At 38.3% G+C, this 14,890-nt stretch overlaps 1 protein-coding gene across 1 annotated transcript; it reads left to right on the top strand.

Annotated features, from left to right (window-relative positions):
* The first annotated feature begins 124 nt into the window (after window positions 1-124).
* LOC127972361 (protein phosphatase 1L) lies at window positions 125-14,774 on the top strand. The gene is made up of 4 exons (XM_052575810.1): window positions 125-894; window positions 9,785-9,959; window positions 11,429-11,590; window positions 13,654-14,774. Exons 1-4 carry the CDS (start codon window positions 538-540, stop codon window positions 14,001-14,003), a joined length of 1,044 nt encoding a protein of 347 aa, XP_052431770.1. The 5' UTR covers window positions 125-537; the 3' UTR covers window positions 14,004-14,774.
* The last annotated feature ends 116 nt before the right edge of the window (window positions 14,775-14,890 follow it).

Raw genomic sequence — 14,890 nt, 5'->3', positions numbered from 1 at the left:
AATCATCAGAATATCTGTCAAATCATCCTGCAGATGCTCATTTTAACAGACTTTTATTTAACTAGGTGATTGCAGCATATCGAAAAAATATACATAACCGGAAGAATCGATGCACTGCTTCGACGCACACTTCCGGAAATCAATTCCTCTGCGATAAAGCTCTATTCGCAGGAAAACCGCAGACTTGGCAACCTTGACACAAGCGCGCGCGCTGCACCGAGCCGCGAGCATGCGGAATGCGCGCACCCGCTATACAGAACACCTGCCCGCGCTGCCGCGTCGGAGGAGTAAACACGGTCTTTATTTACCATTTTTGAAGGGAAACAAGCGTTGTATCTGGATATTGTTTTAAAAAGAAAGCAAACTTGCATGCACTAATCATTTTGGAGGGACAAGTCTTGACATGAACAGGGTTCTGATGAGTGCACGCGTCATTAGCGCAGTGGAGAAGAGCAGGAGCGTCTGTGTGTGATGCGCTGTCGTCATTAGTTCAGTGTGAGATATAGTGTGTGTGTGTGTGAGAGAGAGAGAGGCAGCATGAGTCCGCTGGCTCTTCTGGCTCGGAGCGCGCGCGGTGTGCTGCTGCGGCCGCAGACTCTGCTGCTCCTCGGGGGCAGTCTGGTGTTCTGGAGCGTCCTCGAGGTGAAGACCATCCTGCGCTCCAGCCGAGACGCCGTCAGCATGATGAAGGGCAGGGTGGCGGAGATGATGCACAGCGAGGGGGTGCTGCATGAAGAGTTCTCCAAGACGTGGCAGCACAAGAGCAGCGGCGCAGCGGTGTACTCCATCCAGGGCAGGAGGGATCACATGGAGGACAGGTTCAACATCCTCACAGACGCACTCAACCAGAGCCACACCAACATCTACGGCGTCTTCGATGGGCATGGAGGAGAGGTGAACATGTCTGTCTGTCTGTCTGTCTGTGCATGCATCTGTCTGTCTGTCTGTAAATGTATCTGTCTGTGCATGCATCTGTCTGTTTGTCTGTAAATGCATCTGTCTGTGCATGCATCTGTCTGTCTGTCTGTCTGTCTGTGCATGCATCTGTCTGTCTGTCTGTGCATGCATCTGTCTGTCTGTCTGTCTGTCTGTGCATGCATCTGTCTGTCTGTCTGTGCATGCATCTGTCTGTCTGTCTGTCTGTGCATGCATCTGTCTGTCTGTCTGTGCATGCATCTGTCTGTCTGTCTGTCTGTGCATGCATCTGTCTGTCTGTCTGTCTGTGCATGCATCTGTCTGTCTGTCTGTCTGTGCATGCATCTGTCTGTCTGTCTGTCTGTGCATGCATCTGTCTGTCTGTCTGTCTGTCTGTCTGTCTGTCTGTGCATGCATCTGTCTGTTTGTGCATGCATCTGTCTGTCTGTCTGTGCATGCATCTGTCTGTCTGTCTGTAAATGTATCTGTCTGTGCATGCATCTGTCTGTTTGTCTGTAAATGCATCTGTCTGTGCATGCATCTGTCTGTCTGTCTGTCTGCATGCATCTGTCTGTCTGTCTGTGCATGCATCTGTCTGTCTGTGCATGCATCTGTCTGTCTGTCTTTGCATGCATCTGTCTGTCTGTCTTTGCATGCATCTGTATGTCTGTCTGTCTGTCTGTGCATGCATCTGTCTGTCTGTCTGTCTGTCTGTGCATGCATCTGTCTGTCTGTCTGTCTGTCTGTGCATGCATCTGTCTGTCTGTCTGTCTGTGCATGCATCTGTCTGTCTGTCTGTCTGTGCATGCATCTGTCTGTCTGTGCATCTGCGCTCAAATTTTGTACTTAGCCTATAGTAAAAATGATTCTGTGAATATGAACTAAAATGTGCTTTTAACATACTTTCTCTCTATTTAACAAAAAACATATATATATATATATATATATATATATATATATATATATATATATTTTTTTTTTTTTTTTTTTAATGCAGAGAAAGTATGTTAAAAGCACTTTTTAGTTCATATTCAAGGTGAGGGTTAGGATAAGAATAATGTTTTGTGTGTATCAAGCACAAAATGAGTGTGCAAAAATAAGAGCACTGTTAGTAAAAAGTGTACCCTGGGACATTTGTGAGTCTGAACCACAATATCAGTCATAAGGGTTCATTTTTGTCATCTGAAAGCTGAATAAATCATCTCTCCATTGATGTCTGGTTTGTTAGGAGGACAATATATGTCTGAGATACAACTATATCTAAAAACAAAATCTAAATATTGAGAAAATAATATTTAAATATCTTTAAAGTTGTTCAAATGAAGTTCTTAGCAATGCATATTACTAATCAACAATTAAGTTTTGATATATGAACAGTAGGAAATTTACAAAATATCTTCATGGAACATGATCTTTACTTAATATCCTAATGATTTTTGACAAAAAAGGCCTTCGTTTATAAAAGATTCACTGACAGTTTAGTCTCGAATACTGTTGATTATTGAAATATTAGGTTTCCATCAAATGTAATGCTTGCATTGACATCAGCACAAGGTCTCCTGTTTGAATGAACATGAGATAACAGTTTTTAAGAGTCAAATTTTCCCCAATAATATATTACACCAGTACTAAACATTGTTCCATTATTTATTTGGAAATGTTTGGAAGTTATATTACATTAAGCATTATGCTTGTGCTGTACATATTTAAGAGAAAATGACAGCTGTTTGGATTTCACACACACACACACTTTGGTCATTATTTGTAGACATTACAGCAGAATTTTTCACATACAGAACTGATTTTGTGTCTGTCTCATTTGGTGCACGTTCAAGTTCTTAAGGCTGTAGAATAGTTTTCAACAAATGTTGTTTCACAAGTGTCTGCTAATGCTTAAATAGAAACACAATTGCCATTATGTCATACTACTTCCCTTTTCCATCAAGCACAGCTCTTAATGAGAATAGCAAGTGTTATGCTGTATGTATTATTAGCACAGCATATTTCATCTATACATTAAATGGGGAATTTGAGTTTATTTCTATCATGGTAAATATAGTACTGTGATGAACAACTATGCTATCAGATCTCTATATGACATTAATAACACACAGACACTCGTCAACTGATGATCAGTGTGTATCTAAAACAGTCTGTGAGCGCCAACCAATAACCAACCAAACCAATAATAATAAGGTGCATGGTCTAATCACATATAATTTGTAAAACACGTAAAAAAAAATTCGTGAAATTTCTTAGGCATAGGCAAAAAACACTTCACAAGCACAGTTTTGCAACGTATAGAAAAAAGACAAAATAATAAAACCTAAAGTGTAAATTCTAGTTGAGGACCTGCATTTTTTATTATATTGTATTTTTTAAACAGCAAATAAATTAGCATTTATCTTAATCCTTGCAGTAAGTCTATTGTAATGATGTGCAGTGTTTTATAGATGTATCATGCAAGATCGATAAAAACTTCTGGTGCAGGCTGGTATAAAACTTTTGTCTTGATGAGGCTGATAGTTAAGCCAAAGAAGAATCTGTCTAGGATGATCTGTAGATGATTCTCTTGATGCGTTATGAAAGCACAGTCATTATCATTTACAAGTGTGGAGCGCATCTCCATCTCAAACTCTTCCTCTGCGTATACTGTGAGCTTGTGTTGCTTAACATTCATCTAGGAAAACACTGCATACTATCTCACTAGATCTGTGACGTAATCATTTATAAACCTATGCCAACACCTCATCAACATTTTTCTAAGTATGCGATTAGTTGTACATCGCGATTTTAAAGGGGTCATATGATGCTTTTTTAAAGATCATTATTTGGTGTATTTGGTGTAACAGAATATGTTGCCATGTTTTAATGTTCAAAAAACCTTATTTTTCAAATACTGTACATTATTGTAGGTCCTCTATTCCCCGTCTCTCTCAAACACATAGTTTTCTACAAAGTCCCTCCTTCCTACAAGCACACTCTGCTCTGATTGGCCAACTGACTCAGTGCATTGTGATTGGCCGAACACCACAAGCACTCGTCGGAAATGTAACGCCCCTTTCCATAATCACGAGCTTCATCTTTCAAAGTAAATGTAAAGACAGTTAAAAATGTCCTTCGTTTTACCATCAGTTCAAGCTGAAAGAGGAACAGAGTCGAGACAGACACAGTGATGAAGCTCGTATGTGTTTGTAATACACAAGACACGGACGGTTAAGACAGCTGACTCTAGTTTAAGACTGTGTGACTCTCTCTCTCTCTCTCTCTCTCACACACACACACACACGCGCATGCACGATGTGCAAAACTCTCCATTTGAACATTCAATAAGGAAACACTTAAACGAATAACAAAACACACTTCTAGTAGCTGATTCAGAAGCAGCTGATTGTCGAAGTGAAGTCCGAATTTCCTTCTCTCTGAGGTTCACGAAACGTTCGTCCATAAAATGTGTTGCTGTTCTGTTGTAAGTAATCATTAGATTTCTAAATGCATTTACTTTAGGAAGACCAAATTAAGTGCCTTTGCTTCTCCTAGATACACACACATCTCTCTGACACGACTGCTTCAACTCTAACTGTGTTACTGAAACCACATTACTTCTTTCTTTGCCGTGAACATTTGAGCAGCAGTACACAAATCTTCCCACACAGTGATGTAGAGATGTTGGGGGCGTGTCTAAACGAGGTGTTTCAGGGGGCGTGGATGAGTCTTGACTTGATAAAGAATATCTCTTTGGATTGAGACTTTAGTCTTTGCAACTTTACAGATCTTCTTCGTGCACCAAGAGCTCGTAACACTCCAGAGAGAAAGGAACAATCTAAATCACATCACATGACCCCTTTGAAATAAATGTGCAAACCCTCGCTCTGAGTTTGAATGTGGTCAAATATTAAAATGACATGGATTTAAACGTCCTTGAATCCCACTGTAAAGTGAGGCATGGCCAGGACTTTTGGCACCGTCTGCAGGTATTTGTTAAATATGTGATTACTCGATTGTCTAAATAATCATTAGATTACTTGATTACCAAAACAATTATTAGTTACAGTCCTAGATTAGTTAAAATATTTTAAATACAACTGCATTGTTTTGATGTGTGATTAAAAGAAATAGTTTGTCATTTAAAAATAGTATTAAAATATTGTCTCCTTCTAGTGAACCAAGTGTGTGTGTTGCTAAGTGTATTGTCACACTCCCAAGTGTTGATAAGTGGTGATACAGCTCATAATTTCCCAAGTGTATGATACAACTTTCATTTTTCAGGTCAATAATTTTCATGAAAACAAAAATCAGTTGAATAAGGAAAGCGATAACTTTGCCATAATATCCTTTCAAATGTTAAAGTTGCCACAGTCGTTGCATGCTTTTGTGCTGCACTTTATTTGTGCCATTTACTGCTATTAGTTTATTAGGATTTGAAAAATAATAACAAAATCGTTTGATAGGTAAGATCTCTGATTTTAGTCCTTGAAAACCAAAAAGTAGTGCTTGAAAGTCCTGGAATTTGATTTAGCAGTTTCTGTAAGAACCCTGGATGGAGTGCATTATACACAAAAGAGAGTAAAACTGCACAATCGTGCATGTAATTTCAGACCTCATGACTCAAGAGTATGGATGAATGTGTGGGTGAGCGTAAGTGTGAACCATTGGATGAGTGCATGTGTTAAGAGGAGCACATGTGAGCTCTTGATGAGGTGTGGGCGAGCGTCTGGGTGAGCGTTAGATAAGTGCTAATGTATGCATGTGTGAGAGTATGTGGTTGAGCATTTGTGTGAGCATTTAGTGAACGTCTGCATGTCAAACGGGGGATTTTCCAAATGGAAGTTGTGTGTTGATGATAATACAATCATTTGTTTCGTTTTTTTGTCGATACCTTTACTTTTGTATATGTTAATACATGTATTTTCATTAAAAAAAAAGTATAAAAAAAAAAACATTGGCTAGAGAAACCAAATGAATCATAAGTTGGCTTAATTTATTTAGTAAATGGCTGTTTAGACATACATTAGCCTATATTGCCAAAAGTATTGGCACCCCCTTCTAATGACCTACTTTAGTAATTTCCATGAGTACAAATCTTAATGTGTGAGCATATAATGATATTCTTGGGAATTGTGTCCTTCTAATTTTATAGCAAAAGTTATTGTGTTAGCCTCAATCCAATGATTCAAAGAGAACAAAATTGCCACTTTCTTGACATTTCCATCCAGCGGTTTTGTTGTTTTGTTAATGCGATCATCCAAAATGCGCATAAAAGTAGGTGGATGGAAACATAGCTTCATTCTCACTTCAAACTCAGGACCCTTTAGTATTCATTTTCATTGCGCAGAGTCCTCCATTGCTTTAAATAAGAAACCTTTGGGATCAATATACTGACGCAAAAAGCACTGGGAATGTTATCTTCATTATTAAATTATACCCTCAAAAGATTATTTAAAGCTATTTTGTGTTTAAATTAGAAAGTATTAATAGACATTACAAATAGTAGCCTCAGAAAGAAATATTTGATTTGATTCTACATAAAACTTTTACACACATATGTTTAGGTTACAACAGCATAAAAAGACGTAAAAGAAGATAAATTGAGAATGTATTGTTTCGTTTTTGCAATGAAAGCCATCGGAAACCAAAACAGTCTTTAAAATACCTTCTTTCATGTTCCACAAAAGAAAGTAAAGTAAGTCCTTCAGGTTTGAGGAAATTATGACATAATTAAAACATTTTGGGTGAACTATCCCTTTTAATCCCTTTTAAATAAGAAACTAAGCAGGTGGCAGTAATAAATGTCTATATGAGTTATTCATTGAATCGTTCAAACAGCTGATTCATTCAAGATCTGGTTAAACGGCTCACGTTATGAATTAACCTTTGAATAATTGATTCACCCAATTTGTTCAAAATGCGAAACTGCTCTGAGATGCTCAACAATTCTGCTGTGGCTTTAGGTAATGTTTTCTGTTGCCAAAGAATATTGTGTTTAAAATATAAAACAATATTAACTTAATTAAGACTGTTCTCCTTCGTCTCGGCGATCCTCGTCTCCACACAGAAGCACTGTGACAGAACTGTTATAAAATCACTTTTGCAGACATGAACAACACTCGTAATATTGCTCTCGCTGCTTGTGTGATAAGTAACCCTTATCATATGATATAATTATGAGACAAAATTTTTTTTAGCCCTAATATCTTGAATTTTAGGGCATAATACTTTCCATTAATGGGGTTGTTAGCCTGTTAGCCTCTGTCAACATCAACTGTATGAACTGTATGATGATGTAAAAGTCTGGGGGCGGGGCCAGTGCATTAACTGCGTTAAAATAGTATAATGCCTTATCTTCTCTTAACTAATTAATTGTGTTAAGCCTTATCTTTTACTCGTATGGCTTCAGAAGATTTGGAATGCATCACGACTTGTTTGTAATACCTTTATACTGCTTTTTAATGGTCAGTTTGTGCAAAAAAAAAAGTGGGTAGGTTTAGGGTAGGGGTAAGGTTAGGTGCTCCAATGAAAGTAGAACTTTATAGAACATGACTTCTGTTTGTTTGTTTTTTAGTTTTTTTTACAAATGCATGCAAACTATTATATCAAGGCAAACAAATGAAAGGACCCTGCAGGTCAAAAAGCGAGTCCAAGGGGTCCTGACCGAGCGTCAGTATGTGAGGAGACGAGAGAGAGTGCATCTGAGTGCACTCGATTGTTAACAGCACACTCAAACTTGCCTTGGACATGACCTCTCACTGTTCTCTCAGTTTCCTCTTTAATGCACTGATTTCCGCTCACAGTTTCCGTCTCTCTCCTGAACGGCTCTTACATTAGTTGTGGTTAAAGTAGTGCAGCTGCTGGTTGCTGGTAACAGGTTGGTGGCACCCAGTGGCATCAGACGTCTGCTCTCAAACTGAATGATGGTATTTTTCATGCACACATCTGTGCTCCTCTAAAGGTGAAGAACTGCTTCTGCTCAGCACATGTTTGGACACTGATGCTATTCTCCAGACTGCTGCAGATGGTTTCTGTCCATTTAATAAAACGCTCTCACACACACACTGTGGAATAAACCTGAAGAACATTAATGAACTTCTTTCGATCTGTGTGCAAGCTAAGTGTTGCCTAGTTGGGAATAACTCAAATCAGAGTAGAGTCTAGTTCAGCTCGCACTTTTCCACTACAGTAAGATCTAGTGATTTTCTCATAAAGCTGATGTTACACACTCCATACAGCACTGATGCATGCATGTCCTGAAACACTGCAGGTGTGTGTGTGTGTGTGTGTGATTGCTGACAGTTGTGCGGTCCGTTTTAAATCAGATTGTCATTGGATGAAAGGAAAGCCCCCTTCAGCACATGTCGGGACTAAGATCCACGATCATATGGACAGAATATTTTGGTTAAGTCAGAGGGGACTGACATTCTTTGATCAAAATCCATAACACATGCAGAAGGCTGAAGTGCTTTGTGATTTGAAACATCTGAGCGGTTAGTTCACCCAAAAATAGAAAGTCTCTCACTGTTACTCATATGTGGTAATGAATGGTTCGTTAGTAATGAATGCTTTTGTCAGGTTAAAAACCAGATGAATCAGTTGAGTTAAACGCAAGTGTGAGGAACTATCCTGCTGAAAACAACAATAGAAAGCATCACAGAAAGCCTGACGCTTTCCACTACAAATACCTTACACACAGATGTTTCCTGCGGTGTGTTTTGGGCCAATTCCTTTAAGAATCTGTGGTTTAAACAAGCCACCGACTGCAGAACAATTACCAGCAGAGACCAACAGTACAGGTCCCATTATAACCAGTAAACCATTCTGTGCAATTCATAAAAACAACTGGGGTGTTACGTAAAAGGGTTTCGGGTTCACGAGAATGAGGCGAGATGATATGTTTACACTAGGGATGTGCATTTTTCAAAAATATATTGCATTCGAACATTTGGGCTCATATAAAAAAAAAAAAACTATATTTGAATATTTTATATGAATATTTTTTTGTCACGATTTCTGAACAAGCTGACGTTATAAGGCTTTATTTTGGTTAAAAACGTGTGTAAACGAAACACATAAAGAACCGAAGCATTCAAGCTCCAGCAGAGCAAAGGGAACAAATAAAGCAGACCGTGCCAATTACAGTTTCTCTGGAGGAAACTTAAAGGAAGCACATATATGGTTTAGGATTCATCGTGGATTGCATGCATTCACGGCCAGCAAAGCAACATGTAGTAAAATATTGATAGTGTAGTGAAACGAGTTAATTTTCTTCGTTCACTGGGTTTCCGTCTGTCCTTGGACTGCTGTGTCATTCGTTTGGTGGTAGATGGTGTAAAGCAAGTGTAGTGTGAAAAATGCTTCTCATCGGACGGTGTTTAGTATGTTAAACGACATGAGCATCAGATGGGAAGGGGTCAGTAAATTATCAGGACATTTTGACTCATCTCTGTGTTTGTGTGCGTCTGTTTAACCATACTTCGAAGACCAATCTGTACCCAGAAGTGAGCTAAATATGGTAAAACCTCCACACAGCTGTCATCTATAACTGGAGATTGATAAACGTGCAGCGGTTGCATCTAATGTGCATCTCTTCATCTGATCATCTCTAGCGCTCTAAGGCCACTAATGATGTGCGTGTAATTAATATTCCTCTGAGGTTCGTCAGAGCGCAGGAAGCATCCGGGCTACTCGCTGATTTTTACCAGAGTTTATATCCAGATTAAAATACTTCTCTTCGAACCATCTGTGTCCTTTAGGCCTGTTTACACCAAGACACGTGAACTAGCTCCTGTCAGTGAAGCACATACACACATGATCTGAAGAGTCAGACTCTGTCGAGTGGCTGAATAAACGTCTCTGTTGTGTGTTTGTGTGTCAGGCGGCAGCAGAGTATGCCAAGGCACATCTCCCCGTCATGTTACAGCAGCAGCTCCAGCGGTACGAGACGCAGAAGGAGAACAGCGCTCTGACCCGCCAGTCCATCCTCAAACAGCAGATACTGGACATGGACAAAGAGATCCTGGAGAAACTGTCGGCCTCCTTCGATGAAGCCGGTGAGAGCTCACAGCAGTGAACCTGTGGTCTGATGAAGATTTATTTAGTCTACAAGCATTAGACCTCGGAGCTGAGCACGACACTGAGGGAACATTACAATGTGCTCACCCTCGGGCCTTGCAACATTTTTTTCTTCATCAGATTTGTAGAAATGTAGCTCTGCATCAGTGTGTCATCAATGGATGCTCTGCAGTGAATGGGTGCCGTCAGAATGAAAGCTGATAAAAACATCCCAATAATCCACAGCACTCCAGTCCATCAGTGAACATCTGGAGAAGACAAAACCTGAAACACATCCAGCATTAAGATGATTTTAACTCAAACACATAGAGTCTATAATCCAGAATAACACTTCCTCCAGTGTGTTACAGACTCTTAACTTCAAAAGCCAACTTCCTCCTTCTGGACATTTCTGCAGCGCTAGGCTACTGTTGCAGCTGTTGTCATAGCAACTTGGCTTTGTAACTACACACTGACAGCTTGTTTATTTACTTAAAAAGCACTTGTCAACTGTTTCTTAACGCCAAGTGTAAACACACCCTTAATGACGGATGTGTTTCTTACGAACACGCAGCTTTAGGCTTCACAAGATGTTTTTATCTGCTGATTGGACTCTCAATCTGACGGCACCCATTCACTACATACTGTGAGCAGCACTGCTCGAACCAGACACTTACTAATTGTAATCAGTTACTGATTCCAAATCACATGACAAAAACTGCAGCTAGTAATGTAATAAAATACACATTTTAGGTAATGTAATCAAACTACTTTTAGATTACTTTGGACAAATCTCGTTTATTGCATTGATTTAAATAGAATAATATTGAACCATATTGATATAAAAATACATAGATAGAGAAAATATATGCTTTCATTGTTATTAACAACATTAAGTGCATTTAAACATAATTTAATGTCAAGGTTTCTCAAACGGGTTTGTGAAGGAACAGGGGGTTTATGAGTTTAATGAAAAGCTAATTAAATCATAAAAATGTTAAATTAAAATAAGCCACTTAATAAAATATATAAGAAGAAGATCAGATGCTAAAAAAGTTTAATTGAATGAATTTGTGCATTTTAATGTGTTTGAAAGCCTTCTAAAGACGTGGTTAAAAAACCTACTGGTTGCTAATTCAAATAAAGACAATGTGTTCATTTCTAATCGATGCAATGTTGAACAGTTATTAAGCCTGAAATGATTTGTGTATGTCCAGTGATCAAATGCAGTGTAGCCACATGATTACTGACTGATCTCTGTGTGAACCTCCACAAACCTGGAAGAGTTTCTGAGTGTGTATAAACCGTTGACTATTTTAGAAAGGAACATTACAAGAGGAATTAGGGAGAATCAGTAGATGTACAGCTGTCGTGTAAATCATATGTAATCAAGTAATCCGTAAAAGTGTAACTATGGTCTGGTTAAGAGTGTTTTAAACTGATTTGAGCTGGCTTGTGTCTCGGTCAGGCACCACGTGTCTGGTGGCTCTGCTGTCTGAGAAGGAGCTGACTGTGGCTAATGTTGGGGATTCCAGGGCGGTTCTGTGTGATAAAGACGGTAATGTTGTCCCGCTGTCACATGACCACAAACCCTACAACCTCAAAGAGCGGAGGAGAATCAAGAAAGCAGGTGAGCAGCTCGTCTGTTTCATCTCTGCTAGTGCGATTTGTGTATTTATTCTTATTGTTAAAGCTTGAACCCTACATTAGTTTGGCTGCTGAGCTATTGAAATTGGAACTTAAAAAACTTAAGTCTTAATCTTAAGATTAGTTTGATCAAAATGAAGGCCACGGCTACACAACACAAAAAGCAACACCTCCATCAACATTCATAAATGTTAGTATTGTAATTTTCCTGTTGTAATATAAAAGGTAAGACCATAATAATAATAGTTGCAACAGCTCTTTTAATACATGTATTATAACATTCACAGATAGTGTGCAAATTGGGATCTGTAATGTTTTCTAATGCTTTTAAAAGCAATCTCTTCTGCTCAGCAAGGATGCATTTATTTGTACACTATTGGCTGTTTAAATTATGCAACGGTGAAAAAAATGGGCAAAATACGTGGGCAAATAATGCCAAAAACCCTGATGGGTGTTTGTCCTTGGGCCCAGTGCTTCATTTTGTTCGGCTTCGAGCGAGTATTTTAGTTTCGGTGCATCCCTAGTGCCACCTGCTGGTATTTTCAATAAACCTGTCTGCTCTTTTTGTTCAGACCACAGCGAAAATCAACACATTATACAAATATAAAGGAGCAAAACAAAAACATATATTTATATGTTAATTAATATAATAATTGATTGATAATAATTGATACTTTTGACTCATTCCTTTTCTTAAAAAAGTCTGAAGTGTGAAGTTTATCATTTAAGAAACATGCCCTTGTGAAACCTGTATCTGTAATTCATGCTTTCTACAGTAATTTTACAGCTCAGTATGTTACCACAGACATTGCTTTACCCCACTCATACAGTATTCATCTTTATTTGTGCAGGTGATTTAAAAAATCCTGCAGATACCCTGAGAATTGTCACTGGTTTATTAGAATAACATTACATAGGTCAAAACAGCTTTTTTTTCATAAACTTATTTTATGAGCAAATAATAGTTTTTTTTTTTTTTTTTTTTTTGATGTGAATGATGAAGCTGAAGATTATTAAGATTATTATTATAACAAAGATTATTTGCAGGTTTATGTAAGAGTGTGTGTGTTTGTATGTTTTTTGTGTGTGTGTGTGTGTGTGTGTTTGTATGTGTTTGTGTGTGTGTGTTTGTGTTTCTATTTGTGTATGTATGGGTGTTTGTGTGTTTGTATTTGTGTATGTTTGTGTGTGTATGTCTGTGTGTGGGTGTTTGTGTGTTTGTATTTCTGTGTGGGTGTTTGTGTGTCTGTATTTGTGTATGTTTGTATTTCTGTGTTGGTGTTTGTGTGTGGGTGTTTGTGTCTGTATTTGTGTATGTTTGTGTGTTTGTATTTCTTTGTGGGTGTTTGTATTTCTGTGTGGGTGTTTGTGTTTTTGTGTGGGTGTTTGTGTTTATGTTTGTGTGTAGGTGTTTGTGTTTCTGTGTGGGTGTTTGTATTTCTGTTTGTATTTGTGTTTATGTTTGTGTGTAGGTGTTTGTGTTTCTGTGTGGGTGTTTATGTTTGTGTGTAGGTGTTTGTGTTTCTGTGTGGGTGTTTGTATTTCTGTTTGTGTGTAGGTGTTTGTGTTTCTGTGTGGGTGTTTATGTTTGTGTGTAGGTGTTTGTGTTTCTGTGTGGGTGTTTATGTTTGTGTGTGTGGGTGTAGGTGTTTGCGTTTCTGTGTGGGTGTTTGTATTTCTGTGTGGGTGTTTGTGTGTAGGAGTTTGTGTTTATGTTTGTGTGTAGGTGTTTGTGTTTCTGTATGGGTGTTTGTGTTTATGTTTGTGTGTAGGTGTTTGTGTTTATGTGTGGGTGCTTGTATTTCTGTGTGGGTGTTTGTGTTTATGTTTGTGTGTAGGTGTTTGTGTTTGTGTGTGTAGGTGTTTGTGTGTGGGTGTTTGTGTTTATGTTTGTGAGTAGGTGTTTGTGTTTATGTGTGGGTGTTTGTTTGTGTGGGTGTTTGTATTTCTGTGTGGGTGTTTGTGTGGAAAAGAGAGAAAAGAGTGTATTTCTTAAATGACTTGAAGTGATTGTCCTGCTGAAAGTAATGAGTTTCTCTGCTGTAGGTGGCTTCATCAGTTTTAATGGCTCGTGGCGAGTGCAGGGCGTTCTGGCCATGTCACGGTCACTCGGTGACTACCCACTGAAGAACCTGAACGTGCTGATCCCTGACCCCGACGTGCTGACCTTTGACCTGGACAAACTACAGCCTCAGTTCATGATCCTAGCGTCAGATGGACTCTGGGACGCCTTCAGCAACGAGGAAGCCGTGCATTTCATTAAAGCGCATCTGGATGAACCGCACTTCGGTGCAAAGAGCATCGTCCTTCAGGCGTTTTCCCGCGGCTGTCCGGACAACATCACCGTGATGGTGGTCAAGTTCAGTAAGAGAGGCTCCAAGGCCCCCGGCCAGTGAAGAAGAATCAGCTCTCACGTGTGATTAGGGAATGAAAACATGTTTTAATGAATGAGTGAATATCATTATGCATAAGTTTAACATAAGATAAAATTTAATTTTTTGGAGAAGCAACTATTTGTATTTAAATTGAATATTACAAATCTAAGCAATTACTTCCTCATTGAAGGAACAGCTCCCCTATGGAACATAAAAATTAATCTTTATGCAGCTCTTTCATAAAAAACTGTTCAAAAACGGTTATTTTCTGTTAATACAGATACATTTATAATGAGCTAAAGTTAAATGGTGATGATTGTCTGCAGAAAAACACCTTGATAATATTTCAGGTATATCTGATTTACAGTCTTATGATTCAATATGATTAATGGAAGATTTGAATCCAAGTATGTTGCCTTATTTGAATTAAAATGCTCTTATGATGAATTTATTTGCCAGAAGTGTTGTGTTGTCCTGCATTTGTGTTACAGTGTCTGCACGTGTCATATGCACATCGAAACTCAATCGATTGATGTCTTTCTGAGACAAAACTAACAATACGAATGTTTATATTAAATATTAACTCCAGGTGAACATGTAAATGATGCATCTTACTCTTACATGACTACATGACTGAAAAAATACTTTTCTTTAAAATGCTGTTATATGTTGAAGAATGGTTAAGTACAGTTTGTATTTGTTTTGTTGCGTTAATGAAACTGTTGAAAGGGGAACATGTAATTAGTGAAAGACAAAAACATAAAACTGTAATAAAAATATATATTGATGAAAGTCCTTGTCTCCAGTGTTACATTTTATAGATTTGCTTGCTGGAAACAGCAGATGGATGAATGGATAGATAGATAGATAGATAGATAGATAGATAGATAGATAGATAGATAGATAGA

This window comes from Carassius gibelio, chromosome B15 (assembly GCF_023724105.1).
Source record: "Carassius gibelio isolate Cgi1373 ecotype wild population from Czech Republic chromosome B15, carGib1.2-hapl.c, whole genome shotgun sequence".
NCBI classification, from domain to species: domain Eukaryota; kingdom Metazoa; phylum Chordata; class Actinopteri; order Cypriniformes; family Cyprinidae; genus Carassius; species Carassius gibelio.
Note: the sequence above shows the minus strand (reverse complement) of the source record. Positions and strands in the feature narration are given on the sequence as shown.